This window comes from Camelus bactrianus, chromosome 12 (genome assembly GCF_048773025.1).
Source record: "Camelus bactrianus isolate YW-2024 breed Bactrian camel chromosome 12, ASM4877302v1, whole genome shotgun sequence".
In the NCBI taxonomy this organism is placed as follows: Eukaryota; Metazoa; Chordata; class Mammalia; order Artiodactyla; family Camelidae; genus Camelus; species Camelus bactrianus.
In genome coordinates this window covers 57924977-57942175 of record NC_133550.1, presented here as the reverse complement: position 1 = coordinate 57942175, position 17199 = coordinate 57924977, and the positions used below count along the sequence as shown (strand labels likewise).

The 17199-nt window shown below is 44.1% G+C and overlaps 1 protein-coding gene across 1 annotated transcript; it reads right to left on the bottom strand.

The window, feature by feature from the left end:
* Positions 1–1079: 1079 nt before the first annotated feature.
* On the bottom strand, positions 1080–7566 carry LOC105066811 (protein HP-25 homolog 1). Its single transcript, XM_010952236.3, has 3 exons — positions 7414–7566; positions 2914–3051; positions 1080–1739 (listed from the first exon to the last, which is right to left on the bottom strand). Exons 1-3 carry the CDS (start codon positions 7454–7456, stop codon positions 1282–1284), a joined length of 639 nt encoding a protein of 212 aa, XP_010950538.1. The 5' UTR covers positions 7457–7566; the 3' UTR covers positions 1080–1281.
* Positions 7567–17199: the final 9633 nt, after the last annotated feature.

The window sequence follows — 17199 nt, the reverse complement described above, 5'->3', positions numbered from 1 at the left end:
ATGTGGTTGTGGGCCAGAAGAGCACCAAGGAGACTTCTGGGACGATAGAAATGCTCTCTACAGTCATCTGGATGTATCCATGTTTGTATGTGTACAAAATTAATTAGGCTGTGTACCTGAGAGTTGTGCACTTTACTAAAGTTCAGCTGTAGAAAAGTATACATGAAGTATATATATTGAAGTTTATAATTCAATAATAAAAAAGCAAAACCCACCAGTATTTTTTAAAGTCTAGTCATCAGTAGTGTAAGGTTGGCTTAGATCCTCATCACGATGTACAAAGAGCTTGATTACTTTTATCCTGCTTCATCGTATATTATGTGGCTTTGGTTTAATGCCTGCAAGATGGTTGTTGCGGCTGGAAGAACCGCATCTTCATTCTTTATAGAGAAATGGAGAAAGCAAAGGGCAGAGGCCAGAGGCCAAAGACGCAAGTCAGTTGAATTGCTCCCATTTTAAATGCGACTCCAGCAAGTATCGTGAACTTACATCTCACCAGAAAAGATGGTGTTTTCTACGGTCACCCTGAATGGAATAGAATCTCGTCAAATTACATTTTTGTAATCGGGCTTATTGAGGCAATGCAAACAAACTTAGCTAGAATGGAAATTAGCTGGAAGAAAGGATTATTGAGTAAGGAACTAACAGCCTTAAGGAAATTAATGATCTGAAAATTATGAAGCCACAGAAATTCCCTCACCTCTGTCTTTGGCCCTCTGCCTCTATTGCCACGTCACCCACCCAGTTATGCCTTTGGGAAATCATCAGATGGGAAGCATTTTCATTTGGTCTTTTAAACCAACTTGCTATCTCTGCCAGAGATATTTACTTCTATATTTATATCCTTAATTCCAAAAATAGATTTGAGACTTTGAGCAAGGTTTTTGTCCCCTGGAAGAGACCAAAAAAAAAAAAAAAAAAAAAGCAGGCTTAATAAAAGAACGGAATGGGGCTTTTTCTGGTGTATTCAATAGGAATCTGGCTGGGCAGCTTCCTATCTCAATCTTCCCCCCCCCCCCTACATTTTTGCCACTCAGGACCTTGAATGTTGGGAAATCACAAAAAAGAAATCGTTGAAATGTTGATGAACCATGAGTCTTTATTGATTTCAGTGATTGGTAATACATTCATTTTGTTCAACTTGGCCATTACTGATTTTGTGAGCTGTTCATCTTTTAACAATTCTAGAGGAAATACTTGGCATGAGAGGAGTAGAAAGCTTCTTTTCTTAAATTCAGAGTTACTTGAGGGAGGGAACTATGCAGCTAACCCAAAGCCATCTTAATTTCCATTGATCAAAAATCCATAAAACACGGTTTGAATCGTTCCTTTTCCAGATTCTTCTTTGTCTAGCATTGACTCCAGCCAGACCCTGTCCCCTTTCTCCAGCTGCAGGATGGAACTTCCTGAAGCATGCTCATGGCCATCCTTGGCCTCTGCCTGTTTGTCTCTGATCTGGGTGGCATTCCGTAGGAGACCCACCTTGACAACGTTCTGAGACAAGGCAATGTCAAAGCCAAAGTGGTACACACCGGGGACGTGGCAGGTGAACACCCCCGTGGCCAGGTCAAAGTGGCCGGGACGGTTGTACAGAGCTTCCTGGAAGACAATGGGCTGGGAGGGTCCCGGGAAAGACCCATTCAGCTTGACGGAAAAGGCAGACTGAGGTAGAGATGGGCACTTCTCAACCTCTCCAGGTAACCCAGTTTTCCCTCTTGGTCCTGGTACACCTGGGAGTCCTAAATTTCAAAATAAACAAGCAAACAAAATAGAATGATATAATTTAAGATTTTGTATTTTGTACGGTATATGAATTATTTCTTCCTTTCTACCCCTCTTCCCCTCCAACTTCTTTCTTCTCACTGGTCAAAGCCTAGCCCAAGTATCACTGCTTCCAGAAGGTTCTCCTGTCTCCTCCAGATTTGGAAAAGTTCTATCGCCTTGTACCACATTTGGTATTGATTGTCACCATGGTTATAAAGAATTACCACAAAGAATTGTAATCTCTCCTTTATGTGACTATTTCCTTATCCATACTGGGAGCTAGGGTCTGAATTTTCTTTCTAAATGCTATATTCAGTATCAATCATCAAATTAGCACTCAAAATATGTTCAACAAGTGAATAATTAAATGATGAATATGTGAATTGATCATTAAACATGTTCTGCCATGTTTTTTCTTTACCATAAGGCTGAATATTAAGGATCACTCTTGGCAGTTACCCAGACAAATCCAGGGATCATATCATAACAGAATTAAATGGGAATTTTGAACAGTGGTATCCAAACATGCCTGTTTCTTAGACCCAGTTGTGGAACACCATCCCACCCGAATCCCCCAATTATTCAATGCCAGTCTACACTGTGGGCCTTTCAAGGAATCTCTGAGGATGGAGACTAGGAAGCTAAATGTTAACAAGTCTGTGGATGAGTGATGCTCAGCCAGATTTCAAAAACCACTGCTTCAGAAGGTTGGTACAAGTGTTCAAAGCGGATGGGATCGCCACGTGAGCTTAGCCCAGCGTACCTCTCAGCAGAAGACAAGAGACCAGGAAGCCATGTATCTGCTGCCCCATGTGCCTGATGTATGAAGCTCAGCTCACACCTACACCGTGCGACACCAGTGTGAGTGCTCTGCCCTAGTCTCAACGTGGACTGCACATCCCACATGTCCAAAGAGCTGTTTTAACATATAGATTTCTTGGTAGTTAGATGCTGTCTTAGTGGAAGAACATTACGACTCTTCAGGGTTGAGAAAAAGAGGGCGTAGTCATTTGTTACCAAGAAATGACTTGCCTTAATGATCAGTATTCTCATCAGATCACCTGGAAGATCTCAGTGAATCCATGAACATTGCCATCAGAGAGAATCTATGAGAGGCCAATAGAGCAGTTAGGTTTTTTTTTTTTTCACCTGGAAGTCCAATTGGCCCTGGAAGACCTCTGGGTCCTTGAGGTCCTGGGGGTCCATGAGGTTCACACGGCTGACCATCTTTTGAAGACTTGACATTGGCCACAAGTAATGGGACAAATAGGGCTAAAATCCAGCAACCTGAAGCAGAAGAAAAATGAATGAAGTTTCAAGTAAGCTGGGAGATGGATCAGCCTCCCATAAAGAGACTGTCTTACAAATTTTGTCAAGTGGCTGCACGTTTTCACAATTCCAAGAAAATGATGTTATTTTGGTCTTTAGTTCCACCAAATGCCACACGTATCAATGCTGTGACTTAGCCAGAGAAGATCAGAAGGCACGCTGAGTTGAGATGATTTCATGGCGAGCACAAAATCCAAGAAAATCAGCTAATCCATCCTATTTGAAACCAATGCTGCTTTCCCAATCTCATGCGAACCCCAGAGGTTCTCTCTCGGGGACTCAGAGCCTCCTGCCATCTGTTGAGCAGTCACCTTTAAATAATTGGATGAGTAATCTTGTTCTTATGATGAATAAGCACCTGAATTGCCCATTTTATTCTATATTGACTTATTGCTTTATTGTTTGAATGGGCTTGGAACAGAGAAGATATATGATGAATTGTTCTTTGATGGTGAATGAACCAATAAATACCAGATATTGAATTAGCCAACTACTCTTTCCCACTACCCTAAAATTTTTTACTTAGTCACCTTCATTCCACTTTGAAGTATCAAACCAATAAGAACAATCTGCTTGCATTATACTTGCTTCGATGAATGCACCTGTTGTATTTCCCCCTTTATGAGACTACCAGGTCCTTGAGGGTAGCATTAAATCTTCTACCAACCCTCAGTAATCAACTTTCAGGGGTTACAAATATACACAACAACTACAGGAAACACAAGCAACTTTAACATGAGTCATACACTCTTGAAAGCAGAGGGTTTCAATTCTTAAAGTACCAGTCAGTGATCACAACTTTTAGAATATCTTTTCTAATTCAAACAAGACATTAATCACTTTTTGACTTTAATTGATGATCCAAATGATGCTCTTCCAAAGCTGAAGACAAGTCATGAAAGGAAATACACTAATTTATGAGCGTATTTTAAAAGTCAGAGGACGTCGATTCAAATTCTAGCATTGCTACCTTAATGCTGAGTGATCTTAGGTCAGTCACTTAACTTCTCTAGCAGCTGTATCTACAGAATGATGCTGGGAGCATGTGCTTGCCATGTTTAATAGTTTTAAAGTTTAAGAAGATATGTGTATAGTCTTTGTATGGATGTCTAGCAGATAATTCATATTTCTTTATGAGTTATTTCTTATTAATTTTATTCTTATTGCTATCTTCCAAGCAAAGTGCTATTCTGATTTTAAAACTAGAGAGAATGTTAATGCAAAGAGTTTCAACAACCGATCACATGAAAATGAAGGACACGTCTCAAAACAATTTAAAAACAACCCTGAGAGAATCTTGAACAGTTTGACACATTCCAGTGTTTCATGTTTCCCAAACTCCTCCACGAAACAGTGAGGGGCTTGGTAACCGAGACCTGGAAAAGGTGATGGCTGTACTGTTGTTACGGAAACGACAGGCCAGTCAAGAAACAAGCACCACTCGGAGGGTTGGAGTACTCAGATGTATTATGCCGGCGGGCTCAGAGGGGCTTCTGCCCCGAAGCTCTGAGCACCTCCAAGACGTGCGCATGAGGTTTTATAGGGTAAAGTACAAGCTTGGGGTATTCGGCCAATAGGCATGGAACAGCTTTAGCAGTATTAGCATCACAAAAGTGGAGGCGGGGAGGCAGCAAACCAACATTCCAAAGCCAGATACGTATCTTTGAAAACCCAGCTGGCTAGCAAAAAAACATGAACAGCAAACCAACACTAATTAACCTAGATTTACAAGTTACTCTAGCAGAACTCAGATCAGTATTCCGATACTTAGATTTGTGAGTTATCTTGTTAGCCCAGCCCAGCCTCTCCTTCACATTCCTAAACTTGTGAGTTATCTTGTTAGACCAGCCCAGCTTTTCCTTCACACTGTCTCCAGGCTTTTAAGTTTTGAGGATGAAACCAGGATTGAAACCCACATATCCAGACTCTCTGGTGATTTGTTCTTTCACACAAATACGATGCTGGATTGTCTATGTCTTGGTGGATAAAAGTGGGCCACAATTTTTGCTTACAGTCACTGCCTCCCCCATTCCATTCCATATACACACACATATTCATATAAACACACAAAGGCCACCCAGGGAACTAAATTAAAATGATATATTCAATTGATTTTGCTGAGATGAACCAGCATTATTCTCAAAATTATAAGGCCAGGACAATAAACTGTAACAGGAAATCTTTCATTGAATTTATTGTAGGAAAATTGATGAGGACTTTGTGGTTTAACTTACTCAGTATCCATAAATGAAAATCCAGGAAAATTATTTCCTTTTGCCCTAAGTTCAAGACCCTCAAGAAAGAAGTAGGCGTGACCTTCGTACACAAAAAATAATTTGCATAAATGATTTTTAAGAAGTAGGCATAAACGTTACAAAACAATTTGCATAAGTGACTACGTCTTTATCATGAAGCTTGGATACAAATTTTCATTTAAATTTCAAAACCTGTCTTGATACCTACACCTTATTTTCTCCAGTCTTTATTTTTGCCTACTTGTTTTGGGCTTTGCTATAATGAAAGGTTTTTTTTTCTTTTAAAAGTCAATACTCCTCTGTCTGTTTATATTGTCCTGTGAGTACTTGTGAATTCATGTAAACTCACTCCAGTTCTCTGCGGAATCAGGGAAAATTTGAGAGACAGAAGTGAAAACTAGATGTGCATGAGGGTGTATGTGTGTGTCTGGCGGGGCTGGCAAACAGCTACAATGCTTTGAAAATATTGATTGGGAATTTTACATATTAATAATTAATAACAATAGATATTATCAAAATATACTTTACTGTCTTATCAGTTGATATTGTTGAATAGTAAAGGAGTAAAATTAGTTGTGTGAACGAAAAATACTGCAAACCATATCAGTAAACAAAGAATGCTGAAGCCATCAAGTCATCAGCGGCTGCCGCCACCCCCCAGTGAGGACAGGCCTGCAGCCCAGCCTCTGCAGCCACTCACAGTGGTGCCCTCTGAGGGGACTCAGAATAAGAAAGGACAGGATACTGGCCCTAGATAGCTAGATGCTTGTCAAAGGAATGAATTCAATGAGCTCAAATGTTTGCTCCCTCCCATACATAAAAGAGCGCTAAATTCTTGAATTTGAGATGCCTGGTTTTCTTTAGGTAATAAATAATCTTTTATTGTTCCAACTACCTGGTCTTTGTTGTAAAGCTCCTATATATCCTAGCTCCTCCCCTACCTCTTCAGAGCAGTACCCCAGAGTGATCTGAGAGCCATCCCAGCTCGAGTCCTCCCGCCAAATAAAACATAACTCTCAACTTTAAGGCTGTGCATTTATTTCAGTCAACAGTTTGAAGACAATGAACAGGGATTTCAAGTGGGACATAATCAAGAGAGAGCTAAAAAGGGACTCAAAGAGAATAAACAGTAAACACACAATAGTCACAGTGAAACACATTTGGGGGTGAAATCAAGACAAAGAAAGGCAGTAACAGAGACAGATATCAAGAAGGAGAAAGAGAATAAGAAATTTTAACATGTAGAGCAGTGTGTTTTACTATTGGTTTGATCATGAGCATTGTAGTTTTCAATTTTAATGCATAATTGGAAACTATAAAGGACTTTGTTAGCATCCATTCTTTTGTTTATGTGATAATAGCCTTGATTTAATTTGAGTGACTGGACATTAATTTCATATTGAAAGCAAAGGTCTTGGTTCCCAGGTGACACCTACTCCTTCTCCGTTATTTGCAATATCCAATTGGCAGGTTTGAGAAAATGCCTTTCTTTTTGGCCAGCATTACCTGAAACTGCCTTCCAGGGTTGTTCTAATTTAAATAATAATAATAATAATAATAATAGAAATCACATGCAGAGAGAAGAAATGTGAAGGAAAAGCTGGCTGGGCTAACAAGATAACTCACAAGTCTAGGTATCGGAATACTGATCTGAGTTCTGCTGCACTAACTTGTAAATCTAGGTTAATTAGTGTTGGTTTGCTGTTCATGTTTTTTTGCTAGCCAGCTGGGTTTTCAAAGATACATATCTGGCTTTGGAATGTTGGTTTGCTGCCTCCCTGCCTCCACTTTTGTGATGATAATGCTGCTAAAGCTGTTCCATGCCTATTGGCCGAATACCCCAAGCTTGTACTTTACCCTATAAAACCTCATGCGCACGTCTTGGAGGTGTTCAGAGCTTCGGAGCAGAAGCCCCTCTGAGCCCGCCGGTGTAATACATCTGAGTACTCCAACCCTCCGAGTGGTGCTTGTTTCTTGACTGGCCTGTCGTTTCTGTAACAGAAAGTGCAACTTACCAACACAATGGGTTGATTTCATCTTGACAGACATTGCTAAGAACACTTACCCACGATGCTCATGGAGAGAGCGCTTCCCTTTTCCCCAGGCATTGAAGCTTTTTCACGGACCACCTCCTCACCTGTCCTATAACTAGCTTGTCTGCTTGATTTTGAAACATTATGGTAAATGGTTTAATAGATTGGTTTTGTCTCAATATTTGATCTTCTGGACTCTTGAGGCTGAAGTCAGGGTTAATTTTTAATCAGAACAGTTAAACATTGAAATACGTTTAGGACAGCTGACAAGTTGACATCCCAAGTGAGAACACCTCTGTCCACCCACCCCGGGAAGGCATCTCTTCTTACGATGGCCAAGCCTGGGCCCATTAGGCTGACGAGCTCTGGGGTATTCCCCTGCTCCTGGTCATTTCTTTAACACCACCTGAGAGTCCACCTCTGACTCTTCCTGGACAACAGAAATATGAGATGGACTAGACTCTCATTTCCTTTACTCTAAACCCATAATTTTATAGACTGGGAAATTGGCCCAGGGGGAAGAAGTGACTTAGGTGATAAAATCAGGTCTAAATATAGGACAATAAAGGCTTTTCTCCTAATTTAAGAGCCCAGGTGTCTTTTCTTCAACTTCTCTCCCTTACTATCAATATATCCGATAAATTCTTGCTTTGCCATAATAATCAACAGTCAACTGAAATAAATGCACAGCCTAAAAGTTGAGAGTTATGTTTTATTTGGCAGGAGGACTTGAGCCAGGATGATAGCCTCTCAGATGGCTCTGAGGGACTGCTCCGAAGAGGTAGGGGAGGAGCTAGGATATATAGGAGCTTTAACACAAAGACCAGGTAGTTGGAACAATAAAAGATTGCTTGTTATCTAAAGAAAACCAGGCATCTAAAGTTAAAGAATTTAGTGCTTTTCTATGTATGGGAGGAAGCAAACATTTGGGCTCATTGAATTCATTCCTTTGACAAGCATCTAGCCATCTAGGGCCAGTTCCTGTCCTTTCTTATTCTGAGTCTGCTCAGAGTGCACCATTGTGAGTGGCTGCAGAGGCTGGGCTGCAGGCTCGTCCCCACTCAGGGGTGGCGGCAGCCGCTGATGACTTGGTTTCAGCATTCTTTGTTTACTGATATGGTTGCAGTATTTTCATTCACACAACCTACTGACATCCTTGTATGTGCCCACCAAGCTCTCTGCTTGCCAAGGTGAACCGAAGTTAAAAATTTAATTGAGAGTGAGACCTTGGGAATAGCTTGGCAATCTTTAAAAAGCAACATAAAACTGGACAAAATTGCCAAAAAACAAACAATTAAAATTCTGGGAAATGACCAAAGTATAAAACAAAGTAAGGAAAGTTAACTAAGAAATATTTATTCCAAAAAGTCCACCGAATCTCAGTAAGAACAGTGACAACCTATGGCATCTTCACCAGGGGCTCCTGCCATCTAACCCTCAACTCTGTGGCCAGACGTTCAGCCAAGGTAGGGCAGGCAAGGAGGGCTGGTATCAGGTGGGGCTGCCTTAATTTTGAGCAGTAAATGGAAAAGTTCATGCTCAGGGCACTGTCAAAATAATAGTGTTTTAAGTATCCAATGGCCAGGAAAGGCCAACATCACAGCTAGTCTGAGATCTTAATAGTTGGGGTAAACAAGGAACCAACAAAATACTGTAAAAGCTGTTGATGGAATGGGACCACCAATAGGACGTTAAGAAGATCCTTATTATCCACGGTGGTCTGGAAAGCTGTGCAGGCTTTCCCTGTTCTCTCTAGCTACCAAACTCTGCCTTCCATGATTGGATACACATGGTCCACCTCTCCTAGGGCACGTTTCTCATTGTCCCAGGCTATAGGTCCCCTCACCTGGCCTCCATCAGCCCTCTCCATCAGCGCTCCATTCAGCCCTTAGCCTGTGCACTGTGTGAGCACTAATATTTCTATTATTTATGAACAGAAACACGAGGTATTCATGTCTGAGCTTTCTCACCTGTCCTCACTCTCCCTCTGTGTTAGTTTTCTAGGCTAGTTGCCTGGTGAAAAATTACTGCAGACTTAGAGACTTAAAACAGCACCCACTTACCAGCCCACAATTCTCTAGGTCAGATGTCCAGCCAAGGTACGGTGAGGTCTCTTATCAGGGTCTGATGAGGCTGAAATCAAAGTGTCAACCAGGCCGTGCTCCCTTCTGGATGCTCTGGGGGAAAAATCCACTTCAAACACATTGAAGTTGCTGGTCAGGATCAGTTCCAATGGTTGTCAGGCTGAGGTCTCAACTTCCTTGTCAAGGGTTTCTCTTAGCTCCTAGAAGTCACCATCATTCCTTGCCACGTGGCCCCCATAGGTAGTTCACAACATGCTGTTGCTGCTTCTTCCAGGCCAGCGGGACCGCATCTCTGCCCTCTCTTCCTCAGTCACCAACTGGAGAAAAGCTCCTGCTGTGTTCTGTTTGGTTTCTTTGCTTGCCATGTGGTTTCTTTTTTTTTTCAAATAATACATACTATAAATATAAACAAATGCACACTATGCATTTATATAGATTACAGTTTAAAAATTATAAATTATATATATTGATTTTAATAGTTATTCAATGATTTGTTTCTAAAAGGTTACAGCAATTCCTATCACCATCAGCAACATTTGGGAGTGTGTATCTCCCCAAATCCAAAATAACAATTAAAGATAAGGGCTAGAAATTTTTTCCAGCCTCTTTGGAGGAAAGAGATTGTATTATTATTTTAATATGCATGCTCATATTTCTGTGAAATTTATCATCTTCATACATTTCTTGGTGATTTGCACTTACATAAGTTGTCAGTTCATTTTTTTAATTAATTTTCCTTTGGGGTTACTTTTCTTTCTTGTCCACTTTTTCGGGCTCATTTTTAAATGATAGATATTAATCATAGAAGTGACCATTTTTTTCAACTTTTCTTTGGTTTCATTGCCATGAGATTTTAATTTTAGAGGCTCAAATATATTTACATGTTTTTAATAGTTTCTGGGTCTCCAACCTTGGTTAAGGTCTCCCCCGCCTGACATTGTACTCATAGTCCTGTAGATCACATTATAAAACTATTATTATTGCCACACTTCTGTGTGTAATGTGTCTAGAAATTTTCTTTTATTGGTTTAAGAGCAGGATCCAATTTTATTTTCTTCCACTAGGATACCTGGTAGTGTCGGTACCTTGCATACATTTCTCACCCTTTTTCATTTGGTAAAATCACAGCTTCACTCAAATATAAATTATCATGTATCCTAGGATCCACTTTTGGACTCTATATCATATTCCACTCACTCATAAATAAGTCAGTCCATAGCTGTGCCAACCTCATATTTGTGAAAACCCTCTGCTTTTAAAGTGCTCACTTGATTAGGTCAAGCAATGATCTCCCTTAAGTCAACATATATATAACATAACCTAATCCCAGGAGTAAACTCTGGCATGGTGACAGCCCCCGAAGTTACACAGGGCATGTACCCCAGGAGGCAGGGGTCCTGGGGGACATCTTAGAATTCTGTCTACCACACCCTCCAAGCTTCTCTCTCTGAAGGAAGAAGTTTTGCTTTTAGGGTCAGTTTCTGGACTCTCCTTTGTAATCTGAGAACTGGACAGATTCCCATTCCAAAGTAGTGAGAGATGGAGCCACACGTTCCCTCCCAGCAGGTGGCAAGATGTGGAGCAGGCCAGGAGCAGAAGCTTTCTGGAAGTGTTACGGAAACGACAGGCCAGCCAAGAAACAAGCACCACTCGGAGGGTTGGAGTACTCAGATGTATTACACCGGCGGGCTCAGAGGGGCTTCTGCTCCGAAGCTCTGAGCACCTCCAAGACGTGCGCATGAGGTTTTATAGGGTAAAGTACAAGCTTGGGGTATTCGGCCAATAGGCATGGGACAGCTTTAGCAACATTAGCATCACAAAAGTGGAGGCGGGGAGGCAGCAAACCAACATTCCAAAGCCAGATATGTATCTTTGAAAACCCAGCTGGCTAGCAAAAAAACATGAACAGTAAACCAACATTAATTAACCTAGATTTACAAGTTAGTCTAGCAGAACTCTGATCAGTATTCCAATACTTAGATTTGTGAGTTATCTTGTTAGACCAGCCCGGTTTCTCCTTCACATTCCCCCCTCTTGATGCTTTCACAACCCTAGCTGGAGTAAACATCATCACTTATCTGTTGCAGGGGCTCATAATTGGAGGCTAACATCTGAAGTTTTATAGCCTCTATCCACTCACTGACAAAGCGGGTCAGGAAGTTTAGGACACAGGGCCCAAACAGCAGAACTGCAAAAATCAGGAGTAAGGGACCTATGAACAGTGCCAGCCAGGAGGTCCAGCCCCAGGGGCCTGTCCATGGGCTTTTATCTAAAATATGTTTTCTCTTTTTACTCGGTCTTGTAACTCTTGAGTCATCCCTCTGACAATTTCTGATTGATTGGCTTAAAAACAGCACTCTTCTTTTAGGAAGAGGCATAGTCCCCCCTCTTTGGCCTTGAGTAGGTCCAGACCCCTCCTGTTTTGTAAGATCACCTCGGCCAAAGAGTCAATCTGATTTTGCAGAGTTCCCAGGGTTTCTGCTATTCATCGGAGATCATGGCTGAATTCACCTGTAAGCTGAAAATACCGGTTGGTACATGGACCATTTGTCACCCGGTTCCATGCAGGTGCATTGTACAGCCAAGGAGAGTGAGGGCATTAGCGTCAATAACATCAGCCTTGTGATTATCTTAGACATGATGCTGCAGTGATGGCACTAATTATAACAAGATATAAAATAGCTACGAGGATTCCATGGCCTATGTTCCAGTCAGGTGGGGCGGCGCTAGCTAGCCCCACTGCTAGTACGCAGACTAGTATAGCAAACAAGGAAAGAGGCAAGGGAGCACAAAAGAAATACATTTAACAGCTGCGTTGAGCTTTCCTCAAGCTTCGGCCGTGCGTTGACTAGCCAGCTTCCGGGTGTGGCTAGAGCAGGGCTTGTCGATTCTTTTCTGGTCCCTCTTGATCTTGATCTTGAGCGGGTCTCCCTGGACACTCTCAATTTTCCAGGGACCCTCTGTCTGAGGTGGAGTCGCTCTCTTAACCCTGGAGTGGTGGATCCAAGGGATGATTCCTGCAACTTTAACAGCTGTAGGGGTAGTTAATACCACTAAATATGGTCCCTAACAGTGAATAGCGGCATGTGTCACTAGATGGCCCCCTATTTGACAGGATCGTGGTTGGCAGAAATGGCGGGCAGTTGAGTCCCCACTAGCCCCTATAATAGTCACCTTTTTCTTGGTGAGGGGGCTACAGGTTGAGTCACCACAGAATACTCTGCTCCTGTGTCTACCATAAAAGTCATTGGTTGGCCCCCTATAAACATCTTGACCTTGGGCTCCCGGGGGCCCAGGGGCAGGGAGCCTGGTCTCTCCTATTCTGAGTCGTCCCCAGCCAGTCTGATGTGATTACTGGCTGGTGGCTCCAGCTGATAAGTAGGTCTTTTGGGGGTGCTCTCTTCCCATCCTTTCTGTTTGGACACTCGTTCTTCCAGTGTCCTGTCTCCCGGCAGTATGCGCGCTGTGCTCGGCCCAGGGGCATCCATGGTCGGGGTCCCCTCTTCCGGGGTGGTGCAGGATTCTGGCTGAAGCTTGTTTTCCCCAGGGCTGCTGCAAGGAATGCGGCTTTCTGCTTCATTCGCTGGTCTGCTTCTCATTGGGCTTCCCGTTCTCGGTTTACAAAAACTTTGTTTGCAACTTCCAGCAGCTGTGTAGCATTCATCCCTGCGAATCCATCCAGTTTTTGGAGTTTCCAGCGTATATCTGGGCATGATTGGGCTACGAAGGCAGCGTTGACCATCTGCTGGTTTTCTTGGGCCTCAGGATCAAAAGGAGTATAGACTCGGAATGCTTCACATAGCCTCTCATAGAAGTCAGTGGGGGTTCCATCTGGCCTCTGGGTCACTGTTGTCATTTTAGACATGTTAGTTGGCTTCTTGGCTCCTGCTCTTAGCCCTTGTAGGATGGCCTCCCGGTGCTCACGCAGCGCTTCTCTTCCTTCTTGGGTGTTAAAGTCCCAATCTGGTCTGGTGTCAGGGGCATGTGTCATGGCCCATCCCTCAACATCCATTGTGTCCCCAGGGGCTCAGCCCTGCAGCCATTTTCATGTTTTAGTGAGAATGCGTCTCCTCTCTGTATTGAAGAGTCAGAAGCAGCTGGCGGACATCTTCCCAGGTGGGCCGGTGAGAATGGAAGATAGACTCTACGAGGTCAATCATAGCCTGTGGCTTGACAGCCTGATCACAGTCATATACCACCAAGTAGAAATCATCATGGGCTGGACAGAGACCAAATATTTGCATGACTTTGCAACAGAGACCCAAGGCTGTCCCAGCATTGCTTCGGGACTGGGCAGGGGCCGGTGTTCCCCGACAGTTGCCATGGAGGCGGCTGAGGTGGAGGCGGTGCTGGAGCTGGGGGTGGGGGGGGGCTGCTGCTGCTGCTGCTGCTGCTGGGTGGCTTTTCAGAGTAGGAAGGAGTATGAGGGTGCCAATTGAGAAGGGCTGTAGTGCTAAAGGACTGGTAGCAGAGTACGGGGTGCCTGGACTCAACAGTCCCATTTTCCCCAACTTGTTGTGGCCCTTGTGTCTCCTGCAGCAGCATTTGGAGGGCCGGTGGTGCTGGCTTCCCGGCTTGTGCTGAGCAGACTCTCCTTCCTACGGCTCAGGCTGGAGTCTGGGCTCTGCCTCTGGGTCCTCAGGTTGGGGAGGTGTTGGTGCCCTGGGGGCATACGGAGGGGGTAGGCATATCTGTCTTCTGCGTCTCCCTGGAAAATAGGCTCTTTTCTGTCTGTCTTTTTGGGCTGGACTGGCTGGGCTGCTAATATCTTGCATTGTCCAGGTCCATTTGAGCAGAACCGAATCCATGGGGGTAGAGTCTGGGCGATATTCAGCCAGGAGTCAATGTAAGGGAATTGATCTGGGTGGCCTGGGGTTCCAGTGATTATTTGATAGACCGCTCGCACTGTTGCTAGGTCCAGAGTTCCTCCTGAGGGCCACCTGACTCCAAAGGCCGGCCATTCAAGTTCACACAAAGTGCAGAGCCTGCCAGGGGTCATTCGAATTCCACAGTCTCCTGAGAACCCCTTTCTGAAATTCTTAATCATGCATTCTAGAGTGGTGGGTTTCGACTTAGAGCCTCCCATTTTTTAGATGTTTGGGAAGGTAGCCTTTATATCTTTTCTTTCTTCACTCCTCAAAACACTGGAGTTCCCAGAGAGACCGCTCTCTTGCTGGGTCTGAGTTGTTTGAAGGCTAATTTGGTCAGGGAGTCTGGGTTCCAGTCACATCTGATGTCTCTGGAGCTCAAGGCCTCAAGCAGTTCCAGGGACTTTCTTCATTAAATCCTCTCTATATTCTGAACTAATTTATCAGGGGCGTGGGACTGACGGCAGATGGTAAAACAAATGAACTAGAAAAGGGACCACCAAGGCCGGGCGAGCCCGGTCCTGAAGGAATTCGTTTTCTAAACTCGAGTCCTGGGGGCCTGGGGGTAGGCAAAAGAGGCACTACTTGGGTCTGTTCTGTAGGGGAACACTAAGTCTCGGGTGTTCTGTGACAGAAACAGGTAGGAGACTTTTTCAAAGAAATAGCATCCTAGCCTCTGAGGGCACAGGGGCGTTGACTCACTGGCTGTCTATGTCCTTTTCTATGTCCTGTCTATGTCCTCGCAGTGTAGCCACCCTGTGCTGGTGTCGCAGACAAGACAAGGGAAGGTTTTCGTTGCGTCTGCCTGGCCGCTCCCTTCGCGGGGACGAAGGTGCCTCTTAGCTTTGGCAGGTCAGTATAAGCCGCTGACTCCAATCAGGACCCTGAGGGACCGATACCGCCCTGAGCCATATGAGGTCACCATGGAACCGCAGGTTGGGACTCACTTGAACTCCGTAGCAGAATGCCGTGGAGCTACAAACTCGAGCCTGATAGCATGCTTCAGAGGCCGCTCATTCTCACACACACACACAGAGGTTAACAACAGTCCTCCCACCAATCCCAGTATCCTGTTTCCTATAGGAGGGGATCCGCCTCCTCTTCTGTCCACTGGGACAGGACCTGATTCCTCCCAGGGGTTCCTACCTTGTCCGGACGGCCACCTGGTGAGTCTGTCCGTCCCTCCATGGAGTCTGGCTCTGGTTGTAGCCCAGCCACCCCGTGGGCCGAGTTGCCACCATGATGGAGAACCCGGAATACCGTCGGGCGGCCCCACCTCGTTCGCTGGTGGAATCCCGTCCCCCGGTCGGCCAGAGCCACCAGTCCAGTGGCTCAAGGGGCCGGCGTGGTTGTATCTCACTGGGGCCTCCAGAAATGTTATGGAAACGACAGGCCAGTCAAGAAACAAGCACCACTCGGAGGTTGGAGTACTCAGATGTATTACGCCGGCGGGCTCAGAGGGGCTTCTGCTCCGAAGCTCTGAGCACCTCCAAGACATGCACATGAGGTTTTATAGGGTAAAGTACAAGCTTGGGGTATTCGGCCAATAGGCATGGAACAGCTTTAGCAGTATTAGCATCACAAAAGTGGAGGCGGGGAGGCAGCAAACCAACATTCCAAAGCCAGATATGTATCTTTGAAAATCCAGCTGGCTAGCAAAAAACATGAACAGCAAACCAACACTAATTAACTTAGATTTACAAGTTAGTACAGCAGAACTCAGATCAGTATTCCGATACTTAGATTTGTGAGTTATCTTGTTAGCCCAGCCCAGCCTCTCCTTCACATTCCTAAACTTGTGAGTTATCTTGTTAGACCAGCCCGGTTTCTCCTTCACAGAAGGAAGTGAGGTCTGTGAACATCGGGACTGGAGGAAGAAGAAGTCAGAGGGAACGGTCTATGAGGGAAGGGATGGGCAGATGACAGCGGCAAGGTCTGGGCCTCCTACACGGGCAGGAAACTGAAAAGAGGCAGGAAAGAATCACGAGATTGACTTCAAGTAGATATTTGGTAGCAAGTCGAGAATGAGGAAGGGAATGGAGAGGAACAGGGGAAAGAGATTTTTAAAAAGTACTGCTTTGAGTTATAAATTCTATCCTCTGAGATATGCCTAAGAGAAGCCAGTAAAAACATAAATTTGCTTTTAATAATGTTAGTTACTGAACTGTCTTTCCTTAGATGTGACTCGGTGCAGACACTGGGCCCAGTAATACATCTTCCAGTTGCACATGGAGGTACCTTGTCTTACTGGTTAGGCTATAAAGTTACCTTAGTCCCCAGAATACATGACCGAACTTAAAAACCAAGGGAAAAAGTGAGTATGCACGCATGTTTTGTGTGGTCTGCTCTCTCAGTTCACCAGATCCAGCCATTTTCTCTCATCTACCAAAAAAGATTTCTTCTCTAAGTATTCTAAAAGTGAGTATTGTTCACATTGTATTTGCATGCATGTGGGAGTGTGTAACTGAGTCACTTTTCATACTATATGAATCAAACGTATTGCAATTTAGAAATTAACAGGATTTGCCAACTCTTCATGAAGCACTAACAAGCGGGAAAACCCGGGGTCTCCAGCCAAGACCCCAGCACTGGTGTGTGGATTCTCATGGAGCCCCAGGCAGGGAGCACTGGTTTCCTTAACTGATTACGAGTCATCTGCCCCAATCCCAACCGTTCTACGTGTCTTAGATGGAAATATTGACCATGTTAGTATTTGCCTGACTTTGCCCCACAAAACAGCAATTTTGAATGGTTTAACCTACAAAAAACAGCGATATGCAGATGGAATCCCTTTCTTAGAGATGGTTGCAAAGTACAACCAGCTGCCTTGAACCCAGATGACTCTTCAGCAAGATGGTGGGAGGGT